We start from the raw sequence: 15,966 nt of genomic DNA on the forward strand, positions 1-15,966 counted from the left end.
ATTTTCTACAGTCTTCCAAATAGATTTTTCCTGACCTTAGCAAGAGCATTTGTATCTGAATAAGAAGGTGATACCATAAAAATGGCAGGGTATTTCCATAACAATTTTATATATACACAAGCCCTCATGCCACCCTGCATTCCCCATAGTGGGAATGACATTGACATTTCTAGCTAACCACAGCATTACTTTATAAATGCCAGTAAGAAAAAGAACCACCTTCTTGGAACACCGGAATAATAGCTTTTGTCTGTGTCATAATGACCTATTTAAAGCCGTATTAACAATATTGTGATCCTGGCAGCCATGTTATCTGTCGCTGGCTGGGTCTCAGAGTCCTTGTTGCTGTGAGATAAAGAAGTTAAAAGAGGATGAACTGAAGCATTTCCATTCAAGGTCACCACCTCCTAAGGGCGCAAACAATTACATACCACCAGGAAACACATTTGACTTGTAAATGTCCCCAGCTGTGTATTCAGTACAAGTATTCCTGCAACAGATTCACCTCTTACAAATACCAAGGTAACTAGTTCTGAAACAGGAGGATATTCTGAAGGATCGACATATTCAGTGGGGTGTATGTGTCTGCTCACTGCATCAGATGGTTTCAAGCAAATGTTCAGCAATGGGGACATTTTTAAAGGAAAAACATAAATGTATATCAGATTAGCATACATGTTTGAATACAAACTCCTACTCATGGACAGGGTGCCAACTGTGGCCTGTGCCTTGTCATAAAACTAACTAAATATATAAATAATTGGTTGTATAATATATAAGGGCATCTTATAAGCTCATGTTATCTAACATTTTCATTTTCAAATTCCTTGCATAATTATGGTTACTGTCAAGGTCTTGCACATTACTTCAAAACTTTTTCAGGCAAATGAATTCTACAGTCCTTATTCTGCTTGTACTGAATGATCAGAACAGGTACTTAAACCCTAAACATTTATGTTTTTTTTTTTGTTTTTTTTTACATTCTTCAAGGTAAATACATAGACACACTTATAGTAGTTCAGCTATGTACCTGAACTTTGATGTGCAAAAACTTCTTCGTTTCTTCAGAGACCATTAACTGTGGTCTAACTTCATTATGTTACCCCCTCACCCCAGCTGGAAAGCCTTTGATTGTCATCTGTTTCCCTAAGGCCAGCTCCTAATGATGCCTCATTCAGAATATAAATGCTATTTTTAATGAGCACATGGACAGACCCAGATACAAATACGCATTAGACTTTGATTTTTACTCCAGACGCATGTAATTGAAAAGAGCCTACTTACCCTCCCCATCACCACCACCAGATAACATCTAGCTACCTTAAACAACTACATAAAAGTGGAGCACATGAAGACAATGTATATACTACATTAATTAGCCCTGAGATCTGAATACCACTGAAAGGGTATTGAATTTGCTGCTGAGTGAACGTCATCTCCAGAGCCTTTTGCTTTATAAAAGTGGGTCCAGCACAACAAGAAGGTACTAATAGCACTGAAAAAACTCACCAGATGCAGCCAGTGCTCTAAAGGCTGGGCGGGGGGGGGGTGGCGAGTAAGGGATGGACAGAGGCACTTCCGGCATTTTCCCTGTGCCTAAAGATTTCATTGATTTCGTTCGTGATATAGAGATCTCCACTCACGCCAGTCCGTGCCTCAGCTGTGGACGCACGGTGGCGGTAGCAGGGGATCGATGGGTGGGATGTTTAGCCCGACATTCCTGACTAGCAGTCAGACTTCCAGACGACACAGACAAAAAGGATAACATGGCTAAGTGTGCCCTGCCCCCACCCCAAACCCTCTCCATCTCATTGTTTCCCTTTTCAAAAGCGTGTGAAAACGCCTGAGATTTCAAAGCTATATTCTGAAGTATGTCCAATTTTGAGCTTCCAAATCTCAACATCTGTCCTCTTAGAGTAGGGGAGAGGCAGAGAGGAAAGAAAGCGATATTAAAATGGACACATGCTTTGGCAAGAGCTTCGGCTAACTTGGCCATACCACCTTTCGTCTGAACCCGGCCGACTTATCAACAAATCACCCGTCACCCGTGGGTTATGGAGATGCTGTTCCGCAAATCTCTAGCACAATCAGATGAGAGAGAGATTGGTTTTGGTCGCTCTATCTTTCTTTTTTCCCCCGTTTGGCACTCGTGTTTGTTTTTCTTTTCAACAGAAAATATATATTAAAAAAAGGGAGAGTGAATGTTCTCCTTCATCTTTTGTCTCAGCGGGACTGGAAGACATCAAACGCATTAACCTACATCACAAAGATTATAAATCCACTCAGTGGCTGGCCTACAGTGGTGTTTTAATAACGACACTGACAAAAGGCCCAGACTAGATACGCCAAGTGGTTGAAAATACATCCATGCTGACACCATATTAGGGAATCTATATGGAGTGTGAATTAGTAAACTCTTCATTCCCTGATCAATTCAGTAATTCGACCCATTCTTTTTTAATTTCTCTAACGTCCTTGTCATTTTTGGCTCAGCTGGCCTGCCATACCCCGAGAGGGCCAGGATTACCTCCGTCGTTGTCAACGTTGTCGTCGCACTCGCGCTCTGTCACGGCGTTGCAGCCGGGGCCGCTCCAGCCGGCCTGGCAGATGCAGTGCCATCCGCTCTGTTCCAAGGTGCAGCGCCCCTTCCCATTACACAAGCCTGGGCAGCCATCTGACACAGCGCCAACGCTTAGGGTTAGCTTTCTCCACCACTGACATAATACTTACAGCACAGCACAGCACAGCATTATGGGAGCAAATGCCTATAATACACCTACATTTCACAATAAACTGCATGATGTTAACTGAGAAGAACCCTTTAACATCGATTTGTTCAATTCTTTCTTGAGATCATGCCTGAAATGATAACTTTAACCCCTAAACTATACAATACACCCTATAGAGGCCATAAATGCATTAAAATCGACGAGGTGATTCAAGTGAAATATTACTGGTATGTGCTGCTATGCTATTCAACTAGAGAGAATCTATAATGACACTGAATGGATTCATTTCCAACATAGTATCACAGATAACACATGCCACTCACCTTTTACCACAACATCCAGATCATGGGCTGTAAGGAAAAAGGACATGAGAGCAGAGGTATACTAAGCACATTTAACACAGCTATACACATGCACACACACTCAGTGGCATAATTAAGGGAGACTTTATGGGGGAAGTCAGGAGCCGCAATTAGTTTGACACATCTAAGGAAAACTACAGTGCAAGCCCCTTAATTCCCTTGTTAAAGTGCAAAGGGAATGAAATGAGTTCTTGGCTATGCTTTTAGCAAATGTCCGAGATTTAATGGCTTTTCTGAGGCTCGGCATAAGCTGCGGCTACTTGCAAATTCACCCGGCACTCCTTTGTCAGGGCAACTCGCGTTTTCAAATTTGTCATTCTTAGAGCATCAGCTCATCTGCAAGCTAAGAGAAGGAATGCGGGTGAGGGGGAGTCGGGTTTTGCGTTGACAAGGAAATATTACGGTTTAATTGCCGCCAAATTAGTCGCGATGCGGCAGCTGATTAGCGCGCTGCTCGGAGGCTGCAGCAGCGGGGGAGGAGGGTTGGGAGGGGAGTGGTGTTGGCGAAGACTTACCTAGGGTGCAGTGCTCACCCTCCCAGCCAGGTTGGCACTGGCACTTGCCATCCACGCAGCGGCCGTGTTCTTCACAGCGTGGGTGGCATGCTCGCTGGTCGCATGCCCCACCCTCCCAGCCTTCCTCGCACTGGCATCGACCCTCCAAGCACATGCCGTGCGAGCCACACGACACTGGGCACAGCTCTGATTGCCCGGGCGGGCGACGGGTTTTAAACACGGGAGAGGGCAGGTAGGAGGAAACAAAAAGTGGTGGAAGAAAAAAACCACAAACTTTTACTCAAAACAGCTTTAGATATATATATATATATATATATATATATATATATATATATATATATATATATATATATATATATATATATATATATATATATATATTTTTTGTTGTTAACTTTTTATTGATTTTACACAAAACCAAGAGTGGGTTTTCTTTAGTGAGAGATGATTCCTGGGTCCTGAGGAAAACCTTCATGATCCACTTAAAGCAGCTACACGATAAATGTTTGCACTGTATGATCAAACCCAGAGCCCAGCTCTTCTATTCCTTCCTCCCTTTACTATACAAGTCATTTTCTAACATATTAATAAAATAGACTGTTTCACAGACACAGGGCTACTTCCCCATAATGAGAGTGGGGAAGAGAATGAAAACTGCTGAAGGCCCAAAAACCTCCCTTATCCCCACACTGCCAGAACCATTTCAATTCAAATGTACTCTGCACTTAGGAAACTGTATCGAAATGGGAGAGGCTCAGGATCTAAGCTTCATTAGAATGATATTAGCATAGGCTTAAATAAGACTTAACGTTCTGCATCTGAACTGGATGATGATGTGATAATAGTCTACCCCAGCAGAATCACAGATTCTGTGAGTCAGAGAGAATGTAATTTCGTGGAGCATAACATGAAGCACGACATGGTGTGACATGGAGTAACCAAAAGCGTGCACAGACGCATGCGCAATCATGCATGCACGCACACGCACACGCACACAAGCACACTTAAAGAACACAAGCCTGGTGTATTTCACTAACAGCACACAGTTCTCAATCTCTATCCAGGCTATGAATCAAATCGACTCAATTTCACTAGTAACAAAGTGACCTGATTATGTAGGACATTGGCACACTCAGCTCTTCTGGACATTTTGTAATGTCACATGTAAATCAATAGCAATAAACCAACTGCTGATGGACTGGATCCCTATACAGACATTAGCAATCCTGTCACAAACCATCTCAGTGCTAAAAAGAAATAGCATATTGTAATTTTACAAATTTAATCAGAATTTGGAATGTACTTAAAATGTTACAACATTATTATTATAACTCATTGTTTCATTAATATAATGCAACATAAGGTAGCACAATGTAATGCAACAAAAGGTAACAGTGCAGTGTATCACAATCTGATGTATATGTTCATCCAACACATTTTGAGGAGCACAGTTTTAGTAGTGCAGTTTCCAGGGCTCCATTATAATCCATACACTGAAACATCTTACAAAATGGTTGAAACCCCAGCTGGTTCACTATATACAAAAGAAGCAGATGATTTGAGTTGGAGGTACATCCTGATCTTACAGAAGCTGTTGAGTTACAATAAACCCCTCCCAAAACCCCATGATTCTCTGATGCTCTGATTCCCACTCAGCAGAGGCTCTGAAGGCATAGCAGGAGGGGAACAAAAGGGAAGCAAATATGCCGCGCAGGCAGGAGAAAGAACAGGGGAAATCCAGATCGGAAAAATGAAACAAGGAGTAGTACTGGAACTGAAAAAAACCCTTTCCTCTGATGAGACCGCCACTCCTGCTACACAGCGCTCAAGTACACGAAGAGGCTGGCTGAAATGAAATAAAATTACTGCACAACCCTTCAGTCTCAAAAAGCCTCATGCTGATGAAAGGAGTGATGCAGGAATAGGCTAAATGGTTATAGAAATAATAATTTTTAATATAGCAACAACAAAAGTGGTACTTCAATCAATAGTATAATAAATTATGTCCAAAAAAGATACTTGAGTGAAGAACTACAATGCTCTGAGGACTGCCCTGTGAGTGGGAGATTCTCACTCAAATCAGCAGTACTCTGTGTGTGGTTTCAAGGGTGGAATCTGGAAAGCAATCAAAAAGCATTTTAAAAAGTAGGTGTGTCGGTCTTAGGGATCACACAATAAGATACAATCTTAATCCGTAAGGCAATGGTTCAATATCTGGCATATGCTGCGGTGAAACGATGGGACACGAGTCCTCTCAGTAATGCTTGCAGGATATGATCAATGCATCTAGCATACAAATTTTACATTTCTAATTTACAGTATACTCAGTACACTCAGGTGGGCAGTAAACATTTATTAAGCTCTGCTTGAAGAAAGATCTTAAATATGATTACTATCATCTTTCATTTTTTTCGCCTCAAAACAACGGTGATAACATTGTAATAAACTCTCAGCTGGTTCAAGATACAGACTGAAGTATACACACAGGATCGATAGAATAACATTGTTGCCTAAATAATTGATTCATGTCAAAATTGATGTATTGGATCACCTGCATTAAAAAGATGGTTGGATTAAATAGAAAACCCTACAACACTGCATGAAGTCTTTAGTGGCATATGCATACTCTCTGTAGTGGTTATTTAATGAGTAGTGCTGCAAATGAGGACACCCCCACTCTCAATCTCTCATACTTCTTCTCACTACTCCAGTCCCCTTCATTACACTGTCTGAAGATTCTCCCGACAGCCTCTTCCAAGACTAATCTCAAACGAGGGCTGACGAGCTCACCTAATTAAGTGAAATGTCCCACAGCCAAGCTTGCCTAGAGAATGGATGGCTATGCCCTCCTGCCACTGAAAGCTTGTAATGATGAATCATAATACCACTTGCACCTATCGGTATCGGAAGCCATAAGTATGAACATCCTTTATGTACATGGCAACAATTTACTATCAAAACAAAAAAAAGGCTCACCTGCTGGGCCAAACAAATGCAAATCAGTGTTGCAATAGTGTATGCTGTTGTGGAATTAGCACCTGAGCCACATATTCACCAAGCTGATAAGTCACAGGTGTGGACTATTTAATACATTGTAATTAGGTCAGCCTTGTCAAGATTGCCGCATTTTCAAAGAGACTGAGCGAGGACAGGTGGAGAGGAGAAGCGTGGAGGAGGCATGTTTCACAAGAGCTCAGAGTAAACGATACTTTAATGTCATGTACGCCACGTTTCCTTATGTTTGTTTTTTGGCAATCAATTGTTCTTCTCACCTGAGCCATTGTATTAAGTTTTGCTTTTTTTGTGTACTTCAGGCAGTTTGCATTGAGATGAGGTATGGGCATGGGGTTTGTCATTTTAGAGTAATAGCTTTTGTTGGGTCGTGTTGCACCATTCATGAACTTAATTACTGGACCAAATGAAAACAAATCGCAGTAGCACAAAGGTTAGCTTATCAACTCTAAAGCCACGTAACAAATAAAAATCAAGCAAATTTGTTAAAAATAATAATGAAGGAAAGCAATTAAAATTAGAGCCACTGTAAAGAATTTTGTCATGGTAAATCATAAATTTGGAATAGCTTAGCAATGGGAATCACCCAGGCTGCCTGAAGACAAAAAGGAAAAAAAAACAAAGGAGGTAGTTGTATAAGATTTTGTAGAGAGAAACATAGTGCAAGGCTCTTGAGAGGAGGCAGTTACACTAAAAATAATGGCCTAAAGGTCTGAAAACATCATATCAGATGGAATTAGTGGGATTGTACATGCATGCATGAAAATTATGAACGGTGTAGTGATCAAAGCTTACTGCTCTGAAACACGGTGGAGGTTTCATGGCTTACTTATTCAGACTCTGGAACTGACTCACATCTTTATTGATGATGGAACTACATTTACTGCGGTGATAACTGACATGATCAAATATTCATTTTCATACCACCTTATTTTTATGTTTATTTATTCTAGCATTAAACAAAGCTCAGCAAAAATCATGAAAAAAGTTATTGCAGTTTACATACATGGCTTGTAATAACCACAAAACCTGAAGTTATTGCAGTCATTACATACATGGCATATGACTGAATATTGAGAAGAGACTGAGAAAGATAAACTATTTACAGCTATGACTGCAGGAAGTGAGTACAAGAAATGGTGGGGGAGCAGAATACTCCATTTCCAGGCGGTCAGAGGAACACAAGACAATTGAGACAATTCATCTAAGGTGCCATTAACACCTCTAAAAATGGTGTCTTCAGCAGCCGTGCTGCCTGCTCAGACACATGCAGTATGACACTAGCCTCAGCACATCCGCCCTCCACCCCCACGCATGTTTGTCTCACACACACACACACACACACAACACACATACACACACACACACACACACAAACACCAGAGAACAAACTCCCTCCCACACACACATGCGAAGTAACATCCTTATTACTGTTAAGGCAGACACGCAATACATATACACTCTGTTCGCCTGCATGCCGCTCACACAGACATGCTGCAAATAAACAATAAACAAAGACACTACAAAATAAAACAAAGCCACAAAGGCATTACACTTATAAACACCTCCAGCACATATAAACACTGTCGCCTCTTTGGCATCAACAGGTAAAGTATGCTACCCTCCTCTATAGTCAACTGAGGGAATTCACTCCATCCATGATTGTTATCATGAAGAATCAAAATCAAGAATCATCAAGAGCCTCAGCCAAGGTCTCAGGAAGGGCTCCTTTTTTGTTCTAAAATGAACAGTAATAGATTGTTGGGAATGTAAAAGCAGGCACAGGATTATTGTTTCCTGCTTTTGGAGACATGAGCAAGACCCTCAGCCCAGGTCAGGCTGCTCACGGTAGCTGTCCCCTGTGATCAGTACCTAGTAGCCTCTCCTTCTTCTGACTGTATGGGCGTGCTCGGTACCTAGTAGCCTCTTCTCCTTCCATGTGTATGGGTGTGCTCGGTACCCAGTAGCCTCTCCTCCCTGCGTGTATATGGGTCCTCCAGTATTAGAACTTCCTATAGGTTGCATAGACTGCCATTGATTTTAATATAGTTCTGTTAATTTTATAATAGAATTTATATAGCATTGAATAATGCTATATCAGAGAAAGGCTTATCAAGAAATGGAAAAAGACGAATTTCCAACAACTTTGAGCCCCTCTGTTGGTACAGCAAAGTAATGTTATTACAGTGGCTCAGCCTACCTGTGTAGCAATCGGAACCAGTCCAGTTGGGTTCACACACGCAGGTGCTGCTCTCGGGTATGTAGGTCCCATGGCCTGAGCACTGTTCCTGACAGGTGGGCAGCGGTGTCTCGCAGCTCATACCACCCCAGCCTGCCGAGCACAGGCACTCGCCTTTGACACACACGCCATGGCCTGAACACTGAGGATCCAGGCAGTCAACTGTAGTATTACAAAAACGAGAGGAGAAGACCGTCTCTACCCATGCTGGACAATATAAGGCGCCATATGTGCAAGTGATTAGAGCATGTGTACTGATGGGATAACTCAATGGTTGACAGTAAACAAGTAAATGGATTTTTAGTTTTTGCTGATGCTATTGATACACTGAAATGCATCCCATGACAACTTAAAAAAAAAAAAGAAAAATCTTTTCATACAAGGACATGACTAAATTGTACCTTATGATCGGATTTTTGCAGTCTAAATAGTCTGCACTGTCTATTGCAAAGCTGCAGCATTTGATAAAGATCTCCTCCCATTTTACGAGCTCAGGGGGCATGAAGGAAGAAAAAAATGGGAAGAGTTGCGTTCACAACACCATTCCGTTGGAGAGCCGGTTAACGAGACAGGCCGAATAAAACCAGCCGGCTTGCCCGCCCCATACATTAACCGCACTCTCTGCGTCGCCTACTGTATTCATGGAGCAGTAAATCTATTCCATTTAGCCAGTGTAATTAGTCTGATACTCCTGGCTTTTATCGAAGACCCGGTCTCATCAACTCAAGGTTATACGCATCGCCAGGGGTTTCAGACAGGGCCGCTATTATTGCTGTGGAGAGCGGGCGTGTTCGACTGGAGGCCCATTGATTTTGTGTTGCGAGCTGGGAAGCGTCTGAGGACCCCACGTACAAACGGGTGAAAAATAACCCAGGTCCCTGTGGTTGTGGAGTCATCCACTGCTTCTTAGAGACAGGGGACAACAGCCGGATTAAGCAAGAGAGCAGGTAGGTGAGGAGGGAAATGGTGTTTATTGCGTCATTGGACATGTTCGGCTCCATTCTCAGAGACAGACAGAGAGCTGAAGGATCTGAGCAGAAAAAAAAAACAAAAAACTAATGCTGATGCTAACATGCCAACGCTAACGCTAATGGACCAGAATGTTAACACTAACAGTGCTAATATGGAGTGACAGCTAATGTCTATTATCTGGCCTTAGCCAAATCAGATGCTAGCTGTTCCGTCTTTCCTTTTTGACTTCATTCATCTGAAGTGAATGAAGAGAGTATGAGTTGTAATAAAATCACACAAACACACACACACATCTTGATTAGAGAATGTCCGTTATTTGATTGGATTACAGAGGCACTGAAGCATCAGTTCACAGATGAGAATTTGTTATTGATTTTTGAATGAGGCTGCAGTCTGTTCGTAGGATAAGTGCCCCTTACACTACAAGGACCCACCCATGGATCATAATGACATAGCTTTCATATTAATTCTAGCCTAATTACTGAATAAGGCACAGTCATTACTGATTAATGTGCTTTAAAATGAATAACCAAATAATAAGTTTGGAGTTTAACAGGTTAACAATTGTATAATAAAGAAGTGATCTGTGTTTCACCACCTTAAAAGAACAGGTTTCTTGTTAGCAGTCAGAGCTATAATAATATGGATATTTTTATGTAGTATGTAGTATTCATATAGCATTTTTAATTGCAGGTTCTATCAAGGAGAGATATCTCAGCAGGCACAGAAGCTCCTCAAAATAGGAACAAATTTAGAGGAGACTCTCCTTTAAAAAGCTCCAGGAGGGGCGTGGGGTTTAAGGCGTGTCCTTGCCTTGCTCACAGTTGTTGCCCTTGTAGGTGGGAACGCAGATGCAGATGCCTTGGACGCACTCGCCACGGTTGGAGCAGGTGGGGTCCACACACTGGTCCTCCTGGATGCTGCATTCAGGCCCCTTCCAGCCCTCGTGGCACACGCACCGGCCCTTCTCGTACTCGCCATTCCCGCTACACAGCACGGGACAGGTGTCTGCAAAATGGCCGGCCCAGCAAAGCCGCAGCCAAACAAGTGAGAGAGAGAGAGAGAAAGAATGGCATGGTAGCAAGAGCTTAGCTTCCACAAACAAAATGCAAATGTTAGGGTAGCTGCTAATCCATCATTTAAGTCCCCAAACAAACTAAAGATGCTTACATTTCCTTTGTACAGAATCCTACCTTTCTGAAAAACAGCTAGTAATGGTGACAGTCACAGTGACCGAGTATTTCCTTGTCTTGCTAGACTAAAGAAAGACCCTGACATTTTATGTTTGATTAGTTTTGAATGATTTTCGTTTATTAAGACAAGTTGATGCATAACTCTACTAAATTCTAATAGCCATGCTCTCCTTAAGCACACATATTCTCAAATAAACTGTTTGGCTATCACAAATAGCGAATTCCAGTGATCCAAGTATGTGAGCAAGGCATTTTAAATGCCGTCATTTGTTACTCTGCAATTTCCTTCATGAAGGAAGTGATAGGGCCTTCTGTCCATTGGCTTAATGGTGGGAAAAATATGTGTTCGCTACTGTTCATCTAAACAAGCGAGGCGCTCAGAGATTATGGCTCACTAGAGTAGTCACGGCACGCTTGTGCTTGTGTCTGTCTCATTCGCGAGGGTCTAGGCCATGACAAAAAAAGTAAAATAAATAAGCATATGGCAGCTGGAGAACTGTAATGTCAGGGACAGATACAAACTATATTACATGCGTATTCTGATTTCATTCCATCTGATTTCATTCACACAAATATCAGCACCACCCTGCAGCTGACTACATGTTTTCCATTTACGCTGGTTCCATCCTATTCTCGCTAGATGCAGCTTGATTCAAAACAGGATGCCGCGAATCTCCCACACGGCGGGTGGCTACCGCGCTGCACTAATCCCACCACATCGCTGCCGTGTCCTCACATCGATGATGGCGGCCAGGCGCACGGTGTGTACTCAAAGCCCATGTCCACAGCTGTTGCAGTGCGATGAACGCTTTGGATTTGCGCGTTGGTTGCACGTTTCCCTGTGCCCGCGGGGTTCATTTCCACCTCACCTCTCGCTTAATAAAAAGTCCCGACGGGGTGCAGTCTGCGCCCGCCGCCACTCCCTATGGAAGCTAGTCAAAGGAAGTCATTCGTGTTGAATATGGAAACGCCATGCTGCAGTAACAGTGTCCCAAGCAGAACTCTGTCGCGAACATATTTAATCAATACTGATGCAAATGAGGATGCAGACTCTCTTTTTGCACCTCTCTCTCTCTCTCTCTCTCTCTCTGTCCCTATCTGTAGCTATCCCACTAAGCTCCATGCTCAGCGGAAATGTGTTAATCCTTGCTGTAGTTTTAATTTGCCCAAACACCACCTGAGCTGATTCTTGATTGAATCCCCCGCTTCAAGGGCTCCAGACACCGTGTGCTAACGGATGTCGGTAATAAGCTGGCATTAGCTACTACCCGCAACATCGCTGCTAGGTGAGTGCAACCCAAGCCAGCCCCTTTCGTCAGCCGCCGCACGAGCAGACACCCAAACCCCAAGGTAGTGTGACACTGCATGTGTGCCTCCCTCTCTCCCACCTTATGGCATGGCCCTTTTAGCCTGGCAGTGCCAAAAATGGACGCTAACGAGGGTGGGAGGGGAGGTGGGCCATGGTGTCAAATTCTCATATAACTAAAGCCTCACCTTGGATACCCTTGCTAAGGTCATCCACCTGCCATGGCATTCTCCAGCATAGATCAACTTTGGGTGGTGATGCTGGAGTGGCACTGTTCCAATCCGAACCTGACTACTATGCTCCACAACATTCCAGGCACAGCACCGAGCCGCTGCATTATATTCGCCACAGTCATTCACAGGCCTGGAAGGTGTGTAGACTGGAAGGAGGTGCAGGAATCAAGCCCGGGTAATAGGCTATAAGGAGCAGTGAATGACATCTCGGAGACCAGGAGGGGTGGTGAGAACGGCCTGATTTATTGGATCTGAGCATTCCAGCCGAGCCCTTTTTAACATCTCTGAAGCCTATAATCATTTACAAGCATGACGATGAAGGAATCGAGGGAGAAAGAAGGAGAAAAAACAGAGATCGAGAGCTCTCTCTCACAAATGAATGAATTTTGCTAAATAAAAAATTATTTTGCCCTTAGATGTTTGTTTTGAGTACACGTGAGCATGCAAACAAAGTTCACCATGAGCTATCCCTCTGCTCTAGGGCTACCTAGATATTCCTTTGGCCAGTCAAAATGTGAACCTAAATTGCCAAAATGTAAATGCCAAAAAATACGCAAGTACGGGAACCCAGGAGGATCAACTGGGTGTACCATCCTCAGGAGAACAGAACAGGGATTATATTATATAAAAACCTCATCTGTGAAGTTTGATCTCCCTCTGAAGAGAGTTTTAATGATGGAGGGGCCAAATGAGGCATGGCATCAGAAGTTCAGGAATGTGCACATACACATAGGAATAGCTGTTATTTAGCTGCCTTAAAGCGCCTCTTCTTTTTGGATGTGGTTAATGGGGCATGTGTAAAAATTACACCACCACCGCACACCTCTCTCAAACTGTTACACTTTTAAGAAAGAGACAGCCATGGAGCTCTGAACTCTGGCATGGTTTACACTGAATATAAAAAAAAAAAGAAAAAAAAAAAAGTGTTATACTCGTAGAAGACATGACGCCCCTGCTGCTATACAACATAGAACACATTTTTCCCTAATCCCAGTGCATATGACTCAACTCATCATTTACAGAGAGAGCCCTTTGTGTGTCTGTTAGAACAGGGAGAGCACCGTAGAGTGTGCTGCAGAGGTAGTGAAGGAGCAGCTGTGGGATCGCTAGCATAAGCCATTTTTGTCTTGTGTTGTTGTCATCGATGTCGATGCGGCAGGTTCTCTGGGCATGACTGTACACAACGTACACACATCATAATCTTAGGCCAACACTTTCACAAAGGTTTCACTGGTGTTTGCTTTTGAGAAAAAAAAATCCATATTCTCAGGGAAGTCAGAGTGAAGGGAGAGAAGAGAAGAAGAAAAACAAAACAGAGAGAAAGAAGCACACAAAAACTGCACTGAGGCAGCGAAGCCATCTTTAACAAAACACTCCTGTCAGTGGCGTCCTCTGGAGGGCCACACAGGGGGCTTGTGCTCAGGTTGTGGAATGCAGTGACCTTGTCCCCTCAGTCACTGGAGATGGGAGGGGGAGGAAGAGGAGAAACTGGGGGAGGGCATGGGAGGCAGGTAGTGGGGTGGGCCAGTTAATGCCTGAAGCCAAATTGCCCTTAACCTCGGAGGACCCGGAGCTATTGGGACGGTGATGTGGGCACTGACCTTTCTCACAGTTGGGCCCCAGGAAGCCGGCAAAGCAGTGGCAGTGGCCAGCCACACACTCTCCATTGCCGTTGCAGTTCGAGGAACATCCGTCCATTGATTCTGCACAGTAAAGGCAAAAAATTGTTCACAGAAAACACTGAACGCTCTCAATACACACTTCAAATCAAAGAGCTACACATTTGAATCCCTATCAGACAATATCACAGACACAAGTATTGGGACTGGAAACAAACTGCTGTTGCTGTTGTTGCTTTGCCATAATATTCTACCCTGACTACAGCAGTAATGATATTTATTATTATTATTATTATTATTATTATTATTATTATTATTATAGCATAACTGTACTGTGTTGCTGTTGTTTGGGCATAAATGTGGATCAGTTCAACTGTCACTACCACATATGACATACAAAGTGTGAATGCATGAAAGGGTTCTTTTACATCATGGACTTGTGTTGCTACAACTGTGCCAAAGCTTACATCATGCTGTTAACAAAAAGACAAAAATTAAAAAATTAAAACCGTACTGACTGGAAACCCAAACAAAAGGGCCCAGGAGGATGCGTGAGAAGGGGATCATGAGGGAGACGTTTTGGGGTTAGAATGAAGGAATGGGTTTCTTTCAACTCCACAGCATTGCTTCCAGCACACAGCACCCCATTACATAAACCGTACACAACTGATATATTTATGCCTCTATCCTTTTCCCTTGCTCACACACAGGAGGGAAATGAAATCAGGAGCTATAAATAGCTATTACAGAACCTGTTTCATATTAGTGAAAAAGATTCTTACCTGGAGATGAGTGACTAGTTCATGTAATGTCAGCCAACTATTTCCACCCAGAGAGTGGCATAGTTTACAGTACGCAGACACCATATGGCATTATAAGCCATATGCCAACGGACTCTGCTAATTACTGCAGTTTAGACCACTAGAAAGTGTCCATGCAGCGTCCGCCAAAAATGAATGTCTGTAGTTTTACACCTTTTTTTTTTTGACAAATCATATGCTAGAATGTTCAATTAAGCAGCAAAAATGTGCTTGTTTAATAACAGATAATTTCCAAATGCTTGAATCACAGAACTCACAGGTATACACTGGGATGCTGTGTACTTTTGCCTACACATTATCCAAAAGAATTGCAAGGACACTACACAAGTTGCAACATATAATCTTTTATTCATTTATTTCAATACTGCCTTCTGTGAGGCTGATGCATTCTTATCATTTATTTTCACACCCTCACCACTCTTTCTGTAGTATTTTTATAGAAAGAAAGAAAGAAAGAAAGAAAGAAAGAAAGAAAGAAAGAAAGAAAGAAAGAACAAAGGCCGGTCAATCTTACCACATAAATGTACCGCCCCAACCCTATAAAGCAGTTGTGTTTCCATTTCAGTACTGAATGAATGTGAAAGTGCTCCTAGGATGAGATTTTTCCTGAGCGAGATTCTCTGTGGGTTTGGCATGTGTCTGAGTGCTGTCTTATTGTGTTATACAGACACACTTCTACTAAGAAATCAACAAACAGTTTTGCTGTGCCGCCATCCACTGTGAATATTTTTTCATGCAACTGTCAAAGGTTTGAAATCGATGTTGGATAAATCTCTGATGGGAAGGTGTCTTACAGCAGAGTAAAATTCCTTGGTTTAGAGGTGTGCCAGCTGGCTAGTTATTCTGCTGCTATCTTAAAGTGCCAATTTGTTAGCTACTCCACTTTGTGGCTTATGTCTGTTTCAGCCACAGCTACCAACAAATGGTATATATAACGTCCTTTGCAGCTCTTGTGTAATTTATGC

General features: G+C 42.6%; 1 protein-coding gene across 3 annotated transcripts in view; it reads right to left on the bottom strand.

Annotated features, from left to right (window-relative positions):
• LOC113574197 (teneurin-1-like) overlaps nt 1-15,966 on the bottom strand; it is a 140,583-nt gene that overhangs the window by 43,620 nt on the left and 80,997 nt on the right. For all 3 annotated transcript variants that reach the window (XM_035532295.2, XM_027004950.3, XM_081698983.1), the window contains exons 9-14: nt 14,163-14,264; nt 10,643-10,837; nt 8,819-9,019; nt 3,607-3,792; nt 3,053-3,079; nt 2,528-2,674 (exon numbers count right to left, since the gene is read on the bottom strand). In XM_035532295.2, coding sequence (XP_035388188.1) covers nt 2,528-2,674; nt 3,053-3,079; nt 3,607-3,792; nt 8,819-9,019; nt 10,643-10,837; nt 14,163-14,264 — 858 coding nt within the window. The remainder of the gene's footprint in view (nt 1-2,527; nt 2,675-3,052; nt 3,080-3,606; nt 3,793-8,818; nt 9,020-10,642; nt 10,838-14,162; nt 14,265-15,966) is intronic.

This window comes from Electrophorus electricus, chromosome 16 (genome assembly GCF_041902795.1).
Source record: "Electrophorus electricus isolate QZ-2024a chromosome 16, ASM4190279v1, whole genome shotgun sequence".
NCBI lineage: Eukaryota > Metazoa > Chordata > Actinopteri > Gymnotiformes > Gymnotidae > Electrophorus > Electrophorus electricus.